The 22,156-nt window shown below is 47.7% G+C and overlaps 3 protein-coding genes across 4 annotated transcripts; 1 reads left to right on the forward strand and 2 right to left on the reverse strand.

The window, feature by feature from the left end:
• Positions 1-225: 225 nt before the first annotated feature.
• On the reverse strand, positions 226-2,976 carry LOC108027004 (nose resistant to fluoxetine protein 6). Its single transcript, XM_017098203.3, has 9 exons — positions 2,691-2,976; positions 2,264-2,633; positions 2,132-2,205; positions 1,877-2,076; positions 1,683-1,795; positions 1,410-1,626; positions 1,176-1,348; positions 650-1,118; positions 226-580 (listed from the first exon to the last, which is right to left on the reverse strand). The coding sequence occupies exons 1-9, from the start codon at positions 2,974-2,976 to the stop codon at positions 341-343; spliced, it is 2,142 nt and encodes a 713-aa protein (XP_016953692.1). The 3' UTR covers positions 226-340.
• A 5,199-nt stretch (positions 2,977-8,175) lies between these two features.
• Positions 8,176-15,603, forward strand: LOC108027352 (zwittermicin A synthase ZmaJ). Its single transcript, XM_017098771.3, has 7 exons — positions 8,176-8,417; positions 12,300-13,423; positions 13,485-13,652; positions 13,853-14,624; positions 14,681-14,771; positions 14,835-15,010; positions 15,069-15,603. The coding sequence occupies exons 2-7, from the start codon at positions 12,316-12,318 to the stop codon at positions 15,391-15,393; spliced, it is 2,640 nt and encodes an 879-aa protein (XP_016954260.1). The 5' UTR covers positions 8,176-8,417; positions 12,300-12,315; the 3' UTR covers positions 15,394-15,603.
• Positions 15,604-15,879: 276 nt separating this feature from the next.
• LOC108027250 (negative elongation factor A) lies at positions 15,880-22,146 on the reverse strand. Of its 2 annotated transcripts, none has more exons than XM_017098605.3 (7): positions 21,738-22,146; positions 20,659-20,913; positions 19,201-20,598; positions 17,880-19,052; positions 17,324-17,746; positions 17,107-17,262; positions 15,880-16,758 (listed from the first exon to the last, which is right to left on the reverse strand). In XM_017098605.3, the coding sequence occupies exons 1-7, from the start codon at positions 21,945-21,947 to the stop codon at positions 16,627-16,629; spliced, it is 3,747 nt and encodes a 1,248-aa protein (XP_016954094.3). In that variant the 5' UTR covers positions 21,948-22,146; the 3' UTR covers positions 15,880-16,626. The 2 variants fall into 2 exon arrangements, with proteins under 2 accessions (XP_016954094.3, XP_016954093.3); XM_017098604.3 differs by having other exon boundaries at positions 17,880-19,055; positions 21,738-22,144.
• Between the last annotated feature and the right edge of the window lie 10 nt (positions 22,147-22,156).

Raw genomic sequence — 22,156 nt, forward strand, 5'->3', positions numbered from 1 at the left:
CTGGTCGAGTGGGTTTTCAGGTGCTATTTATTACCTCCGATTAAGTAGGGGCGATCAGTCCGGAAAGCTGATAGCGGGTATATCTTAATAATCTGATCTTTGCAATTAGTCAATTTACATGAGGCAGGTTTTGCGTGGAACTCGATCGACTTGAAAAGTGATCAGCGGCGTAGCCACTTGCCACTTGTCGCCATAAATATATGGTCATCTAAATCAGTCTGCATCTTTAATGGTACTGTAATTGATCACATAATTCACACTTAACACATTTTATGTAACAAGTAGAGCTATACTACTAGGCGCAAGTGTTTCACAAGGAAAGGTCAAGTTTTCCCTGATACTACTCTATTCGCCTTGCTACTTTATGGGAACTAGAAGGCCCTGCCTGCTTCTCAAGGTCTTCAGGTGTTTCCAAAGCTTTTGGGGGTTCCTCTGGAAGGGGTTCGGTAGTGGGTTTCGGAGCAGGTCTGCGATTGGGAAGTAAGAGTGTCTCCAAAACGCCGCAAGGAGCTTCGATCAGGATGTACATCACATAGGCGAGCAGCACCGAAAAGCCAAAGTCCTGCCAGAAACGCAGCATCTGCAAATATCATTATTAAAATACAAGTAAGTTAAGATGCATTTTTGAAGTAAGTAGCTAAACACTCACCACGTCGTAATCGGAAAAGTAGGTGTTCACTCGGGTACGCCCCGCATTGAGGTTCTGTATGAAGAGGTGCCAAATGTAGACGTTGAACGACAACTTCGAGAGTGGCTGCCACAGTGGAGAGGCGAGGAAGGAGTTGGCGAATCCTCCGTATCCCTGTATACAGGCGAAGACCACCCAACTCAGACCCACAGGCCAGGCAATCCGAGAAAGGGATATGTAAAAGGCCTCGGCAACTGCGGATAGAGGTTTGCTCTTGCCGATGCCATAGGGATACATGGCCAGGATGACAGTGAAGAAGAGGGCCAGAGTGGTAATCCATCCCGCCCAGACTGCTGGACGACTCAGCTTAAAGCTCCTGCCACGCATCGAGTATAGGAAGTAGCCAAAGAGGAAGCCCACCAACCAACCAGAAACCCGATTGTGGGTGTAATGCGAAACCGCTTGATTAGTTGCCCCGGTAAGGCTTATTCTGCAGAGATAAATTGCTAAAATCTCAACCAGTACTCGATAAAGAAGTAACACTTACATTGAGTACTCGTTGATGACTACATTGCCAATGAGATAGCCGGCCATAGCAAGTAAAAGAAGCAGAACGGCTGCAGCTCCTTTTTTGCCCCATTTGAAGACAATGAAGAGGAAAATAGGTGACAGTATGTAGAGCTGCATATCGATGGCCAGGTACCAGGCTTGGATCATGCACTTTGGAGGGTGGAAGATTAGTATTTAATTTTAAACATTGATTAAATGCATCTATAAATACCTCACTGTCAGTGGCGTAGTTCTGAACGTAGAGCAGGGTCCAGAACCAGTTCTTCTTGCAGTTTTCGTAGTTGTCAAAGTTCCAGTTGCCAAACAACGGACCATCGCCAATGAGGGGAAGCAACTTCAGATGGACAAGGATGGCCACGGCCAGCATGGGGGTGATGCGAAGATACCGATGGAGATACATCAGCGGCACATTCAGCTTTCCCTTGGCTCTGTTATAAATATAAAAAAACATCATTTAAAAACAAATAGAACTTCAAAGACTTACCTTTCCATGGCGCGCAAAGAGATAAGGGCAACTAAAAGACCACTGAGAAAGAAGAATGTATCCACCCCGAAAACTCCTTCAAAGATGAACTCCATGTAAGGCGTCTTAAGCCACTGTTTTTAGAATTCATTAGAAGATGCACATAAATGTATATAAAGTAATTTAATAAAATTTAAACGGGAGATGTATCTTACCGAATAAATATCAACGGTGTTTATGTTGGGCGATGTGATTGTGACTATATAATCATGACCGTAGACCACCCAAATCAAGGACATGCAGCGAATTCCGTGGAGGCACTCGATCACATTTGGGTGGGGTTTAGTGGATAGGTGAAAAAGAGCCCGAGAATTGGCTCGGGCAGAGAAAGCCCTCAAAACGGAAGGCATTTTCTCTACAAATTAAGCATTTCATATAACTTCTGTTGGTGACAATTTATAAGGACTTACTCTGATCCTCGCACAGAAAGAAGTCATAAAGCGTGGAGATGGCAACTGCAGCACCGAACACTGATAATAGTACTCTACAGGGAAACATTACAGGTCGGTATGAGTCACTACTCAGGAATTTATGATCCTTACATTACAAAAATGGTGAGCCCATCGAGAGATTCGCGCTCTGCCGTCTTGCAGGAGCTCTCCTTGACCAGGCTCAAACTCGAATTCAACTGGACACCAAGGAGTAGCTGAAGGACCCTTTGCAGCAGGGTATCCATATTCGAGGCGGAACACGAGGCGGGAAAGCAAACGGCTGTCTGAGGACTAATCAGATTCAAAAGTGCAGAAGCTCCCAGCAATTCTTGAAGAGGCAGCTGGGCAAGGCAGTACTTGCCCAGGATTTTACTGCTGGATGCGATATCCTGATCAATCCTTAGGCACTCCTCATAATTGCCCAGATCTTTGAGGTGACCCATTAGGATTCCCGACGGAAGGGATCCCCAAGCGTCGATCACTGAACACAAGGCACATTAATATTTTAAACACAACTTTTATCACTCAATAAACGAACTTTTGTAGGCCCAAAGACTTCCTGAAGATAATCCTGCGGTTAACTGGGCAAACTCCGCGTAGCACTGTAAGTCCTGCGCGGTGGGCAACCTGGTTTCTGGAACCAGGTCGGATATGGTTACGTTCTGATAGAAGCTGAAGAACTCCTCTGGCAAATGTCGAAGTCTGCTTAGGCTTCGGTATTCCATCATATCCTTTATTCCGCCTTCCAGAAGTTCCATATTTGGAACCTCGGAATTGCCCAGGGAAACGCCTAAAATAAGAATTAGCAACAGACTTGTGACCATTTCGACGTCCAACTTTCAGGAGAATGATCAGCAATTGTATTGCCACTAACCTTTTATATTAGTCATTACACTTGCAAGGTATACCATGACTCTGTGTTAACCCCACGAATGGACTAATCTACAGTTTTGACTTCCGGAGTAGTCGGTTGTTTAGGGAATCGAAACGACAATTTTTTCCAAATCATTGTGAATGTTTGTCGGGGGCCAAATCTTATCGCCATGATTATCAATATTCAAAAGAGGCTGCAGTAATTCGCCAGGAACAAACATCGTTTTGACCATGGTTAATTATATACAAAATAAGGAAGGCAATAACTTTAATGATTCGCTTATGTTTATATGCTTTGTAATGTAATGTAATGCTGTAATATTAGTTTGAGGAGATACTGTTTTAGATAAGAATGTGTTTTGAAGACATGTTGACAAATGTCAAATATTCAAAGTCATCGAAGAATTTTCTGCTATCGACTTCATAGAAATCTAATATTGAAAATTGAAACTAAGCGTTGATAACACTGTGTGGTATTTTAAGGGTTTCGAAGTGTAATCGCAGCTGGCTTCCAAATACTGAAACTACTCATCGAAAAGAATCAGTCCTCATCAGGCGTTCCTCTGGATAGCTCGAGATCGAACGTTATAGCAATGTCAAAATACATTATTATTATTTTCATTTTTTTTTAAATTATAGAAAACGAAGAACTGAGTTCCGAAAGCTGAAAGGTTCCTTTATTTTAGGCCATATATTAACTGCTTTCTTTGAATAATCTAATCTCTCTACTAATTTAGAGCGAAAGTTTCATTGAACCCCCAACGAAGTAGGCAATTTACGATGTAGGAAAACCTATCTGCATGTGGCTACTGCGTGATGCATAATTTCAGAGTTGATATTGCCACAATCGGATTCCCGGCTAGAACCGAAGAGATAAGTTAAGGACTTGTTTGGTAGGCCATGGTCAACTTTAAGAATCGTAATAAAACCCATTAAATTATAATTATGACAGCAGTCTTACAGGTCCATTATCTTGGCCTATGGCCGGACTCTCCGGCTTACAGGTGTTGTACTTTTATAGAAAATAAAATCGCTTTACAATCCCCTCATTAACATCAAGCGACATTTGCAAATTTGCATCTAACATGGCCAGTGACCCGTCTCCGGCACCACGCCTATCCATTAATGTCACCAGCCGTAGATAGACCAGCCTTCCGATGGAGTAGCTTCGGGCTGCAGCTCTAATGATCGTTTAATTGGCCGCGTAATTCAATTAGAATTGGCCCAGCTGAGCGGCCGGTGGAAGTGCCGGGACTTCCGTAGAGCAGGGACCAGATTCTTGCAAGTAATTACCCGCCTGGCACTCGACACGTTCGCGATTAAGATGGCTGTATTGCTGCGGTCTTGGTCGTGGCTCTGATTTATATTTTGGTGTTGATTTCGGTACGCATGTCGACAAAAAGCGTCGCTGTCATTGTCATGCTGTCGTGTCCAACACGACGTATGCGTAACAAAGCGGGGCTAATCGAAAAGGCCAAGTCGCAGTCGCAGATCACAACAACATCAAAGGAATCGATCAGCCGAACGCGAAAGCAATCAGCGCCGTCGAATTGTTCGACTCGAACGCCATGCCCGCCGGCTGTTCTTAACAGTAAATTGTCCCGCCTCGAGTTGTTTAGGGAAATACTTGACGGGGCGCAAACGAGTTCGACTGCCTCCTGCGAACACACACTGAAAGAAACCCGAGGGGTCTATCTAATATTTGAACTAAAAATTAAATATGTTTGAAGCTAAAAATGATAGCTGCTTACGAAGAAAATAAGTCGAAATTAAGTTAAGTTTTTGGTTTTACAATAGGTTAAGTATGGGTATGATAATAATTACAAACAAAAAGCAATCAATTATGTCATAAAATGACTGTCCATAATAACACCATATCATACAGTGATAAGGCCCACATAAAGGTTATAATATTTTCCAAAATTAGGATTAAACAACTTCCATTATTCTCCGATTAGCTAAATAGCATTATCAATTTTGAATTAACTCCAACCATTGCCCTTATCTGTCCCATTCTATAGTTACCATCAAAGGGAACGAGTTGACTTGCAAGTTCTTGGCTAGAATACCAATAAGCAGATCAAGGTTTCTACACCTATGAAAACAAACACTTGAAGATATATGGCTTTCGGGGATTTTTTGCCGTGCAAAAGCGGCAGCACTATGGCGTCACAAGCGTGCCTCAAAAGCGCAAATCACACGAATCGACAAGAGCAAATGAGAACATTGTTGCCGGCCAGCGATTCGGTTCGTAGAATCGACCAACCGCCTGGCGGATGCGTCACACTTTCTTTTTGGGGAAGTCCGGATGCGCGAGATCAACTCGAATCGGCCGACTACTAGCCGGTTCCAAAGATGCCTCCTCACGGTCGCTGACGTCGCGATCTGGAAACGTGACCGGGGTGTGAATCGATCACCGATGTGAGTCTGTGCCTCCGCCAGAAGCCAACGGGCCATTATGTAAATGGGAGAACAGCGGCTTAGTTCTGTCGCCAGGGACACACCCTCTTTATAGCTACCTTTAGTGGATCCAATTAGCTGTCGGTAATCAGTTAATTAAGAGCTCTGCAGATCACCTTATCAGCGGCAGTCTGATGACATAACATTTTCGGGAATGAATCACAGAACTTTAAATTTAAATTACCATTAAATTCCACTTAAGAGCTGTGCCCCAGATCTCCATGTGAATCCTTTTTTCTGACCAGTAAAAAGTCCCCAAGGGACGTTTTATGCTCACATTCCACTGGGTTACTTATAATGCACCTCGTTTAATTGGCAGGGCGATTGAAAAAAGGAAGTTTGCACTTTTTATGGAAGCTTACAATGTATGGGAGAATGCGAATTTTTATGGCCAATCAACTGCGAATGCAACTGGCGTTGAAGTTGTTAAACTGCCGACAATTATTTTTATGAAAGCAACTTATATTATTGGTGCTATTAAAGGTATTGTTGCTCGTTCTGAGGTTGAAATCGAATGAAAAGGAAATTGAATTAAATAAAAACTATTAGAAACATTTACATTTATGGTCTGTTTATACATTAATTAATGCTTGCATTAAAATTATAAGTCAGCTATTAAACTATTCCAAAACTCGTAAATTAATTAATTGATCGTTGGGGCTGTCATATTTTGTAGTCCATAAAAATCAAACTAATATAAATGCAAATAAACCACTTTGAGCGGTAATGATGCCATTCGAAAGCTCAAAATTCTGTACCCGCATAGCAGTTGGGAAGTTGAGGTTGATTCTTGTGCGGAACACCCATAACTTGCTAGTTAATAGTCGATTAATTGGCCACCCATAGTATTGTTTCGGATTCCTGAACGTTCGAATGGGCTTGGACTTTCTTTGGGCTCTTAATCAATTACCAGATTAACCTTGGTTCTGCAAACAATGATCGGCTGTGGTACTTGTCTACTATTTATGAAGTCCACTTTGTTCTGAGATCTCAACGAGCTCGAATGCATTAATGAGCGGTGGGTATTTATTGAGTAATGATTGACTTAAAAGTCAGGGGACAGGCGCCTCGCCGTCATACTTTAACTGCAAATTTTCACACCGACTTTGTAATGCGAAACATGACTGCTGATATGTTGGCAGCGGAGAAGTCCCTCTCACATGCAGTACCTACTTATAAGCATGAAGATCGACTCGCCTGACAGCTACAGCATCGCTCTACAAATTGCAGCCACTTCGATCCTCGCTTGATTTGAAATTCAATTTTTAATTGCAATTCTACTTTCGCACGGCATGGAACACTGGCAATCAAATCCCAATTAAACGCCACAAGTCGCAATCACTCTTGGCCACAGTCGCCGTAAATTCGACCATTTCGCAGGTACTAAGAGGCGTTGCCAGTAATAAAGTTGTAACCACATTCACAGTCAAGTTCAAAGATTAATTGGGCCTTAAATGGCAGTATCAGATGAGATTTGTTAGCCCGAACTGAAAAGAATGACAAGAATCTGGCCTCTTCAACTGGGTATAAAAACATATCCGTTTAAATGAGAATTTAATGGGGTACTGCAACATTCACCACCTCGATTCTAAATAGCTTGCAAGCTCGCCTCGAAGTAGAATAACTTGGGATTATCCATGAGATATCCAGAGATCTCCAGCGATTTACTCCAACATTACTTGAACATTCTTTACTCGATATCTGGTTATTCCTCATACAATAGAATTGTGTGTCCGGATATAGAATTTCCAGCGAAAGTTTTTGTTTATAAATGGCTAAGCTTAATTGTTCCATAACTACATAAGTTACTAATTTAAGTTCTTGCGAATCATATTGAAGAACATTTAGTGGTGTCGTTTTCAAGATTCCTCTTAATTGTTGAATTGTCGTTCAATATTGTTGTTTTAAGAAAGTATTTAAAACGTTTTAGGACCTACAAAATCAAGTAAAATACATCTTTTTTACTAGATTTTTCACCTAACTATTTCTAACTTTTATAAAAATCGAAAATTGGTATTCATTCCCATCAACTTCCAGAAAAAGATCTCAATTTGTTAAGACAATATTTGAGTATGTGCAAGTGTTGCTACGCAACTACAATTCAAACTAATATATTTCCTCCAAAATGTATAAGATTTATGGATATGAACTGCACTGTACACCTCCTGCATACTCGAAATGCAGGCCTACCCGTTTGATTCCACTTCCATGCGGCTTCCTAGCGTGGCTCAGCTAGAGCTATCTATGACTTTCCTCGAACCGCTTTCAGTTGTGTGTCATGCGAGGGATTTCCAAGCGTCTGGTGGGCAGCAAAATAGCAATCCAAACTGTGTGTTGTGCCTGCCAATTAGTGAGGCGGGTACCGCCAGGGATTTCATTCCATTCCTACGTCACCGCTGGCGGACCTGCTGAAAATGGCGGCCAAACTAAGGCGATGCGAGTTCTAATCTGGCAGATACATATGCGACACACTACACTACCTATGTGTAGTATGCTGCGAGCGGTAATTGCAGCGGCTGTAAGAGCAGGAACTGGTTTTTTTCTGTCATTCTGGCCTCTGCCGCCGCTCTGCCATTCTTCGCCAGGCGACGGCGGCTGCGGCTGCGCAGCCCGCGGCGACCGAGGCAGCGGCGGATCCGTCGGATATATAAGATAGTCGGGTGCTGGGATTCTGATTAGTCTGCGAGCGCCGTTTACAAGTACATAGCACGCGTTGCAAGTTTTTTGGGCAGCCCACCAAATCAAAGTGAAACGCCAGTGAAGTGACCAAAAGGAAGTTTTGGTAAACTCACTTGATCCAAAGAAAAAGAAAGAAAATCACAGATATAACTAGAAAAACGTGCTCAGTGTCAAACGGCCACAGATAAACATTTGAAAGAGAAGTACTGCATCTGTTCAAATTATCAAGTGTCAGAACTTTTGGATACCCACGGTACGTATACGTGATAATCAGGTATTTATCGAGATTCGGCAAACCCGCTTTCCCAAAATTACCTAATATGCAAATCGACTTGCCATGCATGTTGGGGAGCAGTTAGCACAATAATTCTCGCGTAATTTAATGGCCGCTACAAGTTCCTCATTATATTACAAAGTTGCATCATTTCCGACAGCAAGAACCTAAAATTCATTAGGCTGAGAACACAACGAAAAATGCAATTAGCTTTAGCTTCAAAATAATGGATGTAACAAAACTGTTTTCTCTGCGCTTCACTCGTTGGATATTTTTAGTGGGCTAAGGTTTCGCTCGGTGAAGCTCTAAGTAAGTTATTAGCTTTGGGGCTATAGCACTTCCAGAAATAGTGTTTTGTTCACTAGAAGAACCCTCCTTACAATAATAAATACGGATCACCCATATATTTAGCGAATCCCACAGAAGATGAGACCTGCTCCGGACTCCACAGGCGACAGCAGAAACCAGTTTCATAAGGAAGTCAGCGAAATGCTTAAAATAAAAGGCAACTTGACTTGAATGCACTGGCGAAATGCAAAGCAAACAGTTTTCAAGGCGGGGCGGGGTCATAAAAGGTAGTGGCCCAGCAAGATGCCAGCCTTCAGTTTTCTTAGAACCCCCAGCTATTTTCATACCGTTTAGCACCTGCCTCTTAGCCAATGCCTGGCTGGCTGGACTAACCATCGGCTCATTAAGTGCTAACATAAGTGTCCCGCGAATGACATTTAATTTGTCTTGGCGTGCCGAGCAATCACCTGCTACACATCTGCGAACTGTTATTAAGAGCGGCCAACGCGGCGAGTACTTACTTACTGGCGGCAGTGATGGATTTATAATTGCAATTGAGTCATTGGCCAGGGCGATCGGCTATTAATTATGTTAAGTACGTGCTAAACGGGTGTCGCATATCGTTTACAAGCGCTTTTTATGGTGCACAATTTGCATTCGCCGTCTTGAACTCGGCTCGCTAATGAGCAAGCGCACTGACGCAAGATACTTTGCAGAGTTCGTTAGTTTCGCCAGTTGTTTGTGTTCTCGAGTGCGGTTTTTTCTACGAACTTGTCATCCAATTGACTCACAATCGGAAATACTGCGGAAAATGTCAGCGGCGGAGGGGAAAAAACCTCCGCTGGGACAAAAACAGATCACACTCACCGGGGACGAGCCCAAAGCCGTGCAGATGCGCCCCACCATGGCTTAATTTAGCCGCTTTTTACTCAATTAAGCAAATCAGTAGGGGCAGCCCGAAAAAGAACAACAAACCATAGTAATACATGGTAGTCCATCCAATAAAAGAGCAGAGAGCACTGTTGTGTTTTGATTTGACCGCCTCCCACGACGCTTCGACAAATTAATTGGCCACGCTCTTCGGAATCCGCAGCGGAAACATTTCGAGATACTAGCTACCAGATACCAGATATACCCAACGACCTTAGGCAATGCTGTTGATCTGGCAAGTGCAGCAGTCATTCAACCCCGCCGAAACGCAGGCAATAATTATGTAAATTACAAATTACACGGCACGCTGATAATTATGGAACGATTTTCCAAAGCGCAAGAACCCCAGAGCCGCAGAAGCAACTGCAAAACAATCTAACACCAGTGCAACCTTGGGGCGGAAAATTAAAGGCAGCGCTGGCAGCGTCAGTCTTAAATGATTTTCAATAGAGCCAGTAGTACTGGTACTGGTGCTGGTGCTGGCTACTGGCCACCAGCGCAGTTTTTAATGGCTTTTTCGACGATCTAATGGCAAACAGGGGCACCAGTACCCGTAATAACATTAAATCAGCCGCATGGATTTCACCTCATCAACGGAGGCAGCGAAGGTGAACAGAAGTCGCTGGATGCATTAAGCCGATGATGTGAAATGCCAAGAAAACCAAGGGGCCGGCCCAAGAATGCACCCGAGTGGCGGGACCAAACAATGGCCTGCGCCAGCATTGTATGCAGATACTCGCACTGCGATATGTGTGTGAGCTGACTATGGGCTGGCTGCGATATGTAGCACTCGGGTATGCAAGTGAGCAGACTAATTGGACTCACACGGCGCATACGTAATGGGCGCTTGGGAAATGGTTTCTGCCTAGCCTTGAATTCGTTACGTGTACGCCCCGTAAACCGTTGTAAATTGCTCGGCTGCCAAAAAATGTGTGCCAGTAGTTGAGAACTCAGAATTAATCAGCTCCGAAAACCAGAATCAGCGCCAGAAGCCGAGTTGCGCAATTGAAGTATAACTTGTTTTGAGCCCGCACAGCCGCGATGGTTACAACTAGCCTCCACCTCTACTTCCACTTCTGCTTCCACCACTGCCACTTCCACTTCCACTCCATTTCCTCCTCCGGCAGGGAGAAGAGGCGGAAACAAATAAATAATTCATGGAGCACTGGCCCAAGAAGCTTCCTGGCCACCTTGCCGTTCCCAGTGGCCGCAGGCAACGCCTTTCCTGCTTCCCGATCGCCGTCTTTTAATGAGGTCTAATATCATTTTAAAGCCAAATCAGAGATTAACATTAGAGCTAAGGCCAGGGGTAATTGCCGTTCTTGGGCCTCCAGACGGCTGCCAGTCCTCATGTTTTCGGATTAGAGCGCTTGACATTGGAGCCGAGCAGAATCAGATACAGATACAGGTAGTAGATACAGATACGGACCAGAAGCGCTCGCACAATGACATTTCAACTGGGCTTTATGACACGCCAATGGAACTCTGCGAGCATGAGCATAAGGTTGGCGCAGCTCAAAGACCTCGGGCAGTCTTGGGCCTGCGAGTGCTTCTGTTTTATGACCGCTGGCTCGGCAATTGGCTGGCTACTGCAATTAACGAGTCAACATGCCGCATTCCGAGTGGCTGTTTGGGTCATAAAATTAAAACTAAATACCTTCAAGACGAGGAAATACTGGGCATATAGGCAGATTCGTGGATATTCATTTAGCGATGCCTAGTATCTCATGGAAATTCCATATAATCACAACAGGCTCTGGAAAACACTTGGTCTTCCAAGCCGGAACAGATTTCAACTTATTTAAGTATAAATAGGTAGTACAAACCCACATAGATAAACCCGGCCGTAATTAGTATAGACAAGCAGGTGGCTATGCTAATGCATTAAGTAATAATAAGTATCTGAAGGAGGGACTCCAGCTCCGATTAAACAAACCTGTCTCAAAAGTATGACTGATAGGTTGGGGAAAATATGGTGCTAAGCGTACAGATAAAAATGTCGCCATAATTTAAATTAACATGTGGCTGTTGCCAAGCATTCACAACGAGAAATAAAAATAAGCATGAAAACGGATTACTTTATTAAGTATGCATATTGGCTGCTTTAAAATCAATAAATAGGCAGGACTACCCTCTAACCCACAATTAGCAAGCCATTAATACACTTAGTACACTCTGCAGCTTAAGAGTTGGTAATTAAACAATTTTTGCAGCCTAAGAGAATAATAATGATAATAATAGTTAAAGCCCACCAGAAGCAGTCCGCTTAGCCAGGTTCAATATTCATTCATAATAGTGGGCTATTGTGGAGCGCTCTATTAACACGAAGCGTTATAAATATGCATGTATGAATGAATTTAATTGCTACCGCAACTGGCAGCCAGCCAATAGACCGCATTGCATAATAAAAGTTGGGTGAGATGATGTAACTTACAGAATCTCGGGGTGATGTGCCAAGTCCTAATTGCTTTTGGCTTGATAATTGCTTAATAAATGCACATAATGCATTGATTCTAGCATTTTACTTGTAAGTGGCGCCACTTGGACTCTTTAGTTTAACTGTAGAGCAGCAAATAACTTTAAAGTCCACAGACTGCTAAGTTCACACTTCGAAGCTAACTCCATTGCATAACCACTCCATAGCTAACACAACTCCGAGATGGGTTCGCTGCCGCAATTGTCGATTGTCAAGGGTCTGCAACAGGACTTTGCGCCGAGAGCTCTGCACCGCATCTTCGAGGAGCAGCAGCTGCGGCACGCCGACAAGGTGGCCACCCTCTACCAGCCGGACACCCCGGGCCACGGCATGGCGCCCAGTCAGAGCAGCTACCGGCAGATGAACGAGCGGGCCAACAGGGCAGCCCGCCTCCTGGTGGCCGAGACCCACGGACGCTTCCTGCAGCCCAACAGCGATGGCGACTACATCGTGGCCGTGTGCATGCAGCCCTCGGAGGGCCTGGTCACCACGCTGCTGGCCATCTGGAAGGCGGGCGGCGCCTATCTGCCCATCGATCCCAGCTTCCCGGCGAACCGCGTCCACCACATCCTGCTGGAGGCCAAGCCCACGCTGGTGATCCGCGATGACTGCATCGATGCGGGACGCTTCCAGGGAACGCCGACGCTCTCCGCCACCGAGCTGTATGCCAAATCCCTCCAGCTGGCCGGCTCTAATTTGCTCTCGGAGGAGATGCTGCGCGGTGGCAACGACCACATCGCCATCGTGCTCTACACCTCGGGCAGCACGGGTGTGCCGAAGGGAGTGCGCCTGCCGCACGAAAGCATCCTCAACCGGCTGCAGTGGCAGTGGGCCACCTTTCCTTACACATCCAATGAGGCGGTGAGCGTTTTCAAGACGGCCCTGACCTTCGTGGACTCGATCGCCGAGCTGTGGGGTCCGCTGATGTGCGGCCTGGCCATCCTGGTGGTGCCCAAGGCGGTGACCAAGGATCCCCAGCGACTGGTGGCTCTACTGGAGCGCTACAAGATCCGGCGTCTGGTGCTGGTGCCCACGCTGCTGCGATCGCTGCTCATGTATTTGAAGATGGAGGGCGGCGGAGCTGCCCAGAAGCTGCTGTACAACCTCCAGATCTGGGTCTGCTCCGGGGAACCCCTATCCGTTTCGCTGGCCAGCAGCTTCTTCGACTACTTCGACGAGGGCGTACACCGGCTGTACAACTTCTACGGCTCCACGGAGGTCCTGGGCGATGTCACCTACTTCGCCTGCGAGAGCAAGAAGCAGCTGAGTCTCTACGACAACGTGCCCATAGGTGAGGTCTGCCCTAGGTTTCTCTCAGGGACTGATATAACTCTTGAATCTTCAATCCTTAGGTATTCCTGTGTCGAATACCGTTATCTATCTGCTGGACGCCGACTATCGCCCTGTGAAGAACGGCGAGATTGGGGAGATCTTTGCTTCCGGACTCAACTTGGCCGCTGGCTATGTCAACGGACGCGATCCAGAACGCTTCCTGGAGAACCCACTGGCTGTGGAGAAGAGTAAGTTGTCCTATTTACTTTAACAACATTTAAGAATTATTGTTACTCAGAAAATAAACATTTCATATTCGCATAGTAAATTTATTAAGTATAAATTTTCTCTCTTGAGAGATACAGAAAAATATAAAACTCTCAAAATACATATATATTTGAATCTCATTATTTATCATATCATAAAAATATTATTTTTGCCTCCACAGAATACGCACGTCTGTATCGCACTGGGGACTACGGATCCCTGAAGAATGGCAGCATCATGTACGAGGGACGCACCGACTCCCAGGTGAAGATCCGAGGACATCGTGTGGACCTTTCCGAGGTGGAGAAGAACGTGGCCGAGCTGCCGTTGGTGGAGAAGGCCATTGTGCTGTGCTACCACGCCGGACATGTGGATCAGGCCATCCTGGCCTTTGTCAAGCTCCGCGATGATGCCCCCATGGTCACAGAGATGCAGATGGAGGCGCGCCTCAAGGACAAGCTGGCCGACTACATGACGCCCCAGGTGGTCATTCTGGAGCACGTTCCGCTGCTGGTCAACGGCAAGGTGGATCGCCAGGCGCTGCTCAAGTCCTACGAGACAGCCAACAACAACGAGGGCGACTCCAGCATCGTCCTGGACTTTGATTACTCCCAGGTGCCCGAGGAGCTGAAGCTCACGGCCCGGGATCTTTTCGAGACAGTTGGTGGGGTGATTGGGCGCTCCACCAGGGCGACCTTGGCCCCGCACAGCAACTTCTACGAACTGGGCGGCAACTCGCTGAACTCCATCTTCACGGTGACACTACTGCGCGAGAAGGGCTACAACATCGGCATCTCCGAGTTCATTGCGGCCAAGAATCTGGGCGAGATCATCGAGCGGATGGCGGCCAACCACGACACAGTGCAGCTGGAGGAGGAGTCCCTCAACGCCTGTCCGCACCTGAAGATGGAGGCGGTGCCACTCCGCCTGGATCACCGCCAGGAAGTCATCGAGTTAGTAGTCGGGGGCAGAGATGTGGACATAACTAATTCCTTTAAACCTATTGCAGCATCATTGTGTCCAGCTTTTACAACAAGGCGGACTTGGAGCAGTGGCTCAAGCCTGGAGTCCTGCGCACCGATTACAGCGATATCCTGAATGTGAGTCTACAAATATCCTATCATTTCGTAAAGCTAAGTAGTGCCTTTATAATAATTCCCTAGGATATCTGGAACGAATTGGTGGAGCGGGATCTGAGCTTCGTGATCTACGATCGCAACACGGATCGCATCATTGGCACAGCGCTGAACTTTGATGCGCGGAACGAGCCCGAGGTGGACATCAAGTCCAAGCTGCTCATTGTCTTCGAGTTCCTTGAGTTCTGCGAGGGTCCCATCAGGTGAGTTGGCCATCCAGACAACCGTGGTCCCAATGTTAACCTAATACATACCCAACAGGGACGACTACCTGCCCAAGGGCCTCAACCAGATCCTGCACTCCTTCATGATGGGCACCGCCGAAAAGCTGAATCCCCGCGAGAACATCGCCTGCATGCACTTCATGGAGCACGAGGTGCTGCGGGTGGCCCGCGAGAAGCAGTTCGCCGGCATCTTCACCACCAACACCAGTCCGCTGACGCAGCAGCTGGCCGACGTCTACCACTACAAGACGCTCCTCAACTTCCAGGTGAACGAGTATGTGCACTCCGACGGCAGCCGTCCTTTCAGGGATGCTCCGGATGAGCAGCGCGCCATCGTCCACTGGAAGGAGGTGGCCAAGTAGGGCGATCCGGTGCACTCCGCCGAATCACCGAACCAGATCTGCAGCGAATTTATCACGCACCACGTATTATATTTAAATAGCATAGCCCGCCTACCACCTAGTATTAGCCCTAGGCATAGTGTAACCTAGCGAGGAGTTTCATAAGTTTGTGTTGACTAGTTGTAAGCCTCCGATTTCGAGACAATTAAAGAAGCAACAATTGATAATTAACGACAATGTTGTTTACTTCCACTGCTGCTCAGGGCCAGGCACTTTCTAATAAATCCCAGGCCATGTTGGGATTGTAAGCCCCTTCTCAAGAGACTCAAATATGTCGTACAAGTTAAGTAGATCTATCATTTCTTGAGCATTTGTATTTTGCAATACGGGTTCCGGTTCGGCAAAGACTTATTGGTAATCAAATTGATCTACAGATCAAGTGTTTGGCTAGCTGAGCTGACGTTTACATGACCCACATTCTGGTGTCTCAAATATAAGACCAACGGATTTAACATTTAAGCCATAAATACATATGCTAGTTTTATTGTTTGTCTATTACACAATTCAAGATTTAAGTTAATTTTGCTGTGGTTGCTGCGGCTCATACATATATATCTATAACTATATATATTTCCATTTGATTTTTTAATGAATAACGAGCGCCGATCAGCGTCTCTAAATTTTATGCTGCTTGGTAAGATAATTACACACTTTTTACTCGACAATAATTACATAAGCTAGGTATATATATGCAGATCTAAAATGCATGGGTGTGTGCTTGTGTTGTGTGTGCTTATGCGACCGTCCAAACGTTCACTTCTGGCCCATCCGCCATCCCACTGCCCTCCAGTGAAGCGTTCAGCCGACGGTGAGCATGCCTGCGTGCTTGGATGAATGGATGGATGGGTGCTGGGTGTGTGGATGTTTGAATGTGTGAACGGGCATGTTTACTAAATGTTTAAGCGCTAGCCTTTTCTACATACTAAACAACTGTACAGCTAATTTACCTTAATTATTAAATAGTTTCAATTTTCCAGCAATTCTTGGGGTGCTTGCTGACTGCGGGAGGGATGGGGTGGGGAGAGAAGGGGTTTTCAATAGCCTAATTAGGGGCGGCGACGAGGCAGCCCGTGCAGAACGGATGACAAATCAAAGTGTATATCTATAAACCATAATCCATATACGCATGTTCGACTTCAGCCTGGCTGCCGCAGTTCACTTGGTGCTGCGAACTATGCGTATGACCCTCGTGGACTATGAGGCGGCACTCTGGTCCTGTAGCCTGTAGTTCTGGAATGTCTTCCACTCGCCGGTGTTGTAGTCCAGCCGGATGTGCGATTCCACCAGGCACAGCGCCGTGTTGCCATCCTCCTGTTGTACTTTTTCCTGCGAACACAAAGCCAATAATTAAAATGTGGAAAATAATGTATACAAAATAATCATCAGCAAATAAACTACACGGTTTAACAGAAATGAAAAGCAACCTTAATATCTCGCCTGAATTATAACAGGGGTATATTAATTTGGACTCGCATTTGCTCCTAAATAAGCTTCTGAACTAAGCAAATATGTTTGATATACATTAAAAAAATGGTCTCACTCTAGTCTCTAGACATCAAACATATACCAATAACATTTATGACAATATTGAAACAAATGTTTGTAATGTTTTCATAAATGATTTGCATTGGAGAGGGAGTGATGTTTGGTGAAAAACGACGCAATCAGTCTTACCTCTGTTTCGCCCAATTTGATGACCAGCACATTTTCATTATTCGGACGCGGATTCTCACGCAGACCCGCCATAAAGCCGAGGATGAGGGCTTTGTCCGGTCGCGAGACACGATTTGCCTTCCGGAACATTTCATGCGCCTTGTGCACGTGCTCGTTCTAAAAGAAACCAAGGGAGTTAACTCAATCCTATCATAATAATTGGTTATAGGTATCCTACCGATAGCGAGAGACCTCGTCGCTGTGGAGCCTGCTGCGATTGCTGCTGCGCAGCCTGCTGTTGCTGTGGCTGCTGGGCCTGCACCTGGACCTGGACGGTGCGGGCGATGCCTGCATTCGGATTGCCCGGCTGGCCCTGGCCACCGCTGGTGGTGGAGGTGACCAAACGCTGCTGCAGGGTCGGAGCCGGCTTGTGTTGGACCAGAATCTGTTGCTGCTGCTGGCGCGGCTGCTGTTGCGACGCCGCCGCCGCCGTGCTCGATTGGGTGATAATCGTGCGCTGCGTGCTGCCCGGCGCCGCCTGCACCTGCACCAGCTGCGGCTGCTGGCCCGGCCGTTGTATCAGCGTCAGGCCCTGCGGCAGCGTGGTCAAGCCTCCGCCCACGTTGGTCATCACAGGGCGAATGATGGTCTGCTGCTGGGACTGATAGAAATGTTAATATTTTACACATATTCTTGTACAAAGAAAGCAAGGTTGGTTTAGGGCTGTCCTTAAATCGGTGCTCCAAAATGGAATCCAATATTTTTACCAAAATCATTCCATCTATTACACTTACATTGCCAATCACGTTGGTGGGTTGCTGCTGCTGCACAAGGACGTGCTGTCCACCAAGAGAACTGGTTGGTATGAGAGTCGGCAGAATCTGCTTTCCAGGCTGTTGCTGCTGCAATTGCACTCCCGTCGAGGGTGTTGTCTTCACCAGACTCGGCGGCCCAGCCGTGGTGGTCATCAACGTGGTGCCGCCGAGTCCCTGCAGGTTGCCCACATTGCTGATGGGTATTTGCTGGTACATATCGCCACCTATGTTCCGCAGTATAACGCCCTTCTGGGTGAGTATGATCGTCTTGTTCTTGCCGGACGTGGGAGACACGTTCAGGGCGGACACGCCGCCAGCCACCGCTCCGGTTGGCTGCATCAGAACCTGGGACAACTTGGGCTGCTGCGTGGCAGTCGTGTTGGCGACGATCGTGTGCTGCGGATGAGGTTGTTGCTGCTGCATCTGGGCCTGCATATGCTGTTGCTGCGCGGCCTGGGAGGCTGGTTGAATAGTCACTGGCCGATTGGGTAGTTGCACGTTCTGAATGTTTAACGTGTTTGACTGACCGGGGGAAACCACTGCTGCCGAGGTGGCCACCAGAGGCGGTGGATTCGAGGACACCACAGCGGTAGCCTGCTGCGGCTGGGCCTGGCGCAGAGGCGTCATCACCACACTTGATGTGCCCGAGGTCTTTAGCAGTATCTTGGTGGGTGTCTGGCTGTTGCCGCCAGGGTTAGTGGCCTGGTAAAGCGTCGTGGTCTGCGGCAGAGGACGACTGTGAGAGAACGAGGTAAGCGTTGGCAACATGGTTTGCTGCTGTTGCTGCTGCTGAATCTGTTGCGGTTGCTGCTGGGGTGTGGCCAGGATGTACTGCGTCTGTGGCTGCTGCGGCTGCTGTGGCAGCTGAGTCTGTTGCGTCTGCTGCTGGATTTGCTGGTGTAGCAGTTGCTGCTGCTGCTGCTGCTGCTGTTGTTGTTGCTGTTGCTGCTGCTGCTGGGAAGCGGCTGCGGCACTCGAGGTTCCAGCCTGTTGTTGGGCTCGCTTCGCCGGCTGAATTATAGTCTGTGATATGATCACCGGTCCGCTGTTGGTAGCCGTTTTCAGCTGGCTCAGCGGCATCGTCTTTATGGCTTGCGACGGTATCGTCGTGGTTGTGGTGGGTGTGGTACTGCTACTGGGCATGGCCAAAGCCTTCTGTAACGAAAAAAATAAAGGTCAGCAAGGAAAGGATGAGTGATATTTGAGAGCAGAAGGAAAAAATATGTAAATTTTATAAGCAAGAGCGTATCCGAAGTGTTAAAAAACATTTTCAGGATACACTTTGTCTTACTCAACTTACCGCTCTTTGAGCGCTGGGCGAGGATGCCAGGATCACGGGCGTGGAGCTGTTGATCAGAAGCGGGGGGTGCGACTGCTGCGGTGTCTGCTGAACCTGCACCGTTTGCGGTTGCTGCGTCTGCGTCTGGCTGCCACTGGGACCTGCCGCTGCGGCGGCCGCAGCTTTCGCCTTGGCTGAGGTTATCTTCACGGAGATGTTGTTAGGCAAGTTGGCCAACGGATTAGCCGCCTGTCGCAGTTGCTGCGGGGTGAGCAGAGTTGTCGTGGTGCCGGCACTCGTCGAGGGCGAGACGCCGGTGGCTCGCAGCATGGGCTTTATGTCCAGCTTCTCCATCTTGATGGTGGTGTTTCCCACCGTTGTAGTGGTGCCTGTGCTCGTGGTGGCCCCATTGTTCTGCCTCTTCTGCGGCGAGCTGCGGATGAGCAGGTGCGGGGTGCGCTGCACCAAGCTAGGCGGCTGCTGCTGGATGATGACACGTTGCTGCTGTCCCTGCGTCGACGGCGAGGTCTCGATCTTTTCCAGCTTGATGCTGGCGGGTACTATTATTTCCTCGCTCTTGATCTCGATCTCCTGCTTGATTCGTTTTGGGGTGTGATTGAAGCTGTTGTTGTTGTTGTTCAACTTTGCCGCTGATTTCGGGGTACGCGGAGTCTTTAACTTGACTTCGGCCACGGGTTTTCCGGGTTGGGCATCGGCAACTGATGCAGTGGTGGCCGGTGCAAAGTCCAGCGTGGCTGTGGCGTACTCCGGCGTCTCGGGATCGCATTCCATGGGCGTTTTGCCGGCCAAATCATCATCCTGCTGCTCTTCCAGGCTTCCTGCGCTCTGGTTGAGGAGCTGTGGTTCCATTTTGATTTCGAAACTGTTGTTGGCCGACGTGGGCGTGACGGGTGTCTCTCCTCCACTGGCCGTGGCCCCGTCCGTTGGCGAGCTGTCGCCAGTATTGTTTGCTGCTGCCGTCGCCGCCGCTGCTGCTGCTGCCGCCGCCTGTTGCTTCTGCTCCTGCTTCTTCTGCTGCTCCTCCAGCTGCTGCTCGCGCTTCCGCTTCTTGGCCGCCGCATAGCCCAGCGGCTGTTCTGTGAACTCGATCAGCTTGATGCCGCCATCCTTGCGTCCAGCGGGCGTGCGACTGAGATTGGGCCGCTGGGCTGTATTTCCCGGCACAGTGGCCGATCGGAATCCGGTGGTGGGCATGCGCGATGGGATTCCCTTGAGCGGAGTGGTGTCCGTCATCTTGCGGGGCATGCCACGCGATCGCAGTGGAATCGTGGGTGCCGAGGCCTTTTTCAGCGAGGACTGGGCATCCGCGGACTTGTGCAGCAACTCGGTTCGCAGCTGGGCGCTCTTGGGCTTGCGCTTCAGAGTGAAATGCTTGACGGGGGCGGGCTGCTGGCCCACCTGCAATCAAAAAGTGGATTAGCTGTGTCAGATAGGACTACCAATAGTTTCTCTACCCACCACTGAGATCAGCGCGTTCTTGTTTAGGTACTGGCACTCCAGGGGCAGCATGCCCAGGTCCGAGTGCTTGGTGACCAGCTTGCGCAGGTCGTTGACCATGTCTGTGAAGATGGGACGCGTGTCCTCGTAGTCGGAGATCTCTGTGTTGAGCGAGCTGGTGGCCGGGAAGGTCTTCATGGTCTCCGCCAGCATGGAAACCCATAGCTCTGAGTCCAGGCCGGCCACCTCTATTACCTCCTCGAGCTCCGCCTTCCACTGAAAGGCGCATTTAAGTGAATGATAAGTGGGAAAGTTAATTCCGGTTCGACGAAGCTTTATGCGCTTCCAGATGAATGATTTCGGTTTCAAAGGTCATAACCATAAACTATTCTTTATGACATTGTGTCAATAAGATTATTAGTTCATGCTTTGTTTTCATAAAACCAATAGAATATAAATCAACATGGTTTGATACTTGAGAAGAACTCTTGCAAAACCACGAAATGACACTGTTTTGAATTACGCTCTATCACATGTAAACAAACTAAATGAAGATAAAAGGAAACCGCCATTCACAGATAAGATATAAGGCTTATTTTGGGATGCACATCTGGAAGCCTGGGTTTAAGCTGAGTTCCGTAAGTGCGTTACAAACGCGAGCCAAAAAGCGAAACACCCTCTGCGAAGGGTACAACAAACAAATGAATCCGCGAGCCACCCACAACAGCCCACTCACGCACACAACGACAGCCGCGAGAGGGAGACACACGCACAAGTGCAGAGGAGAGAGAAATGTGTACACAAAAGCAGAAGTGGCGGGAAACGTTGCTATTAGCTATATTCACAAGCCAGCGAAATCGCCCGTTCGGTAATCGCAAATAGAACGAATATACACTTTGAAACGCGCTCCAGCTGATCGAATTAATAACAATTGCCGAGTATTTACACATTTTCCGCACTTTTTCTTTCACCAACGGCAAGTGTACGCTGTATACGTGTGCGCGTGTCGCTGCTCGCGCGTGTGTGTGAGTGCGTGCGCTGGTGTACTTTTCCCATACAAAATACACCAACGCCATTTCATACGATTTGATTTGATTTACCTCCTCCACCAGACGGCGCGGAATGTGAAGGAAGCTGAGGAGGAGCTTCAGCTTGACCTGGGTCTGCAGGTCCGGGAAGCACTCCTTGATGTTGCGCAGCACCTCCTTGTTCAGCTGCGAGCAGATCGAGCCGTTTATCCACGAGTCGTTCGAGGTGCCCAGTTTATTATGCAGCCACAGTGATGTGTCGCTGTCCCTTACGTTCGCCATTTTAAACGCCTTACGCCTGTCCGCACGCGGGGCACACACTGCAATTTATGCCAAACGCTGACCCGCCCTGTTGCACGGCACTGTTTGATTGCGTTTTTCACTTTCCGCCGCGCTGCACGTCAACAAAACACACGGAAAATCCTTCGAAAAAATTGTAATAGGAAGCGCACGCACACATGAAACGCACGAAAAAAGTGTTGCCACATCCG

The sequence above is a fragment of the Drosophila biarmipes genome, chromosome 3R (genome assembly GCF_025231255.1).
Source record: "Drosophila biarmipes strain raj3 chromosome 3R, RU_DBia_V1.1, whole genome shotgun sequence".
In the NCBI taxonomy this organism is placed as follows: Eukaryota; Metazoa; Arthropoda; class Insecta; order Diptera; family Drosophilidae; genus Drosophila; species Drosophila biarmipes.

Bases quoted from the DNA above. Each gene is read 5' to 3' on its own strand.
- LOC108027352 (XM_017098771.3), top strand. From the start codon at position 12,316: ATGGGTTCGCTGCCGCAATTGTCGATTGTCAAGGGTCTGCAACAGGAC. The intron at 13,424-13,484 runs GTGAGGTCTGCC...TTCAATCCTTAG, and splicing joins CTACGACAACGTGCCCATAG to GTATTCCTGTGTCGAATACC. The intron at 14,625-14,680 runs GTTAGTAGTCGG...AACCTATTGCAG, and splicing joins CACCGCCAGGAAGTCATCGA to CATCATTGTGTCCAGCTTTT.
- LOC108027250 (XM_017098604.3), bottom strand. From the start codon at position 21,947: ATGGCGAACGTAAGGGACAGCGACACATCACTGTGGCTGCATAATAAA. The intron at 20,914-21,737 runs GTAAATCAAATC...TGCGCCTTTCAG, and splicing joins CGCGCCGTCTGGTGGAGGAG to TGGAAGGCGGAGCTCGAGGA. The intron at 16,759-17,106 runs GTAAGACTGATT...TTGTGTTCGCAG, and splicing joins TCAAATTGGGCGAAACAGAG to GAAAAAGTACAACAGGAGGA.
- LOC108027004 (XM_017098203.3), bottom strand. From the start codon at position 2,976: ATGGTCACAAGTCTGTTGCTAATTCTTATTTTAGGCGTTTCCCTGGGC. The intron at 2,206-2,263 runs GTAAGGATCATA...GTTTCCCTGTAG, and splicing joins GGGCTCACCATTTTTGTAAT to AGTACTATTATCAGTGTTCG. The intron at 1,119-1,175 runs GTAAGTGTTACT...TTATCTCTGCAG, and splicing joins GTCATCAACGAGTACTCAAT to AATAAGCCTTACCGGGGCAA.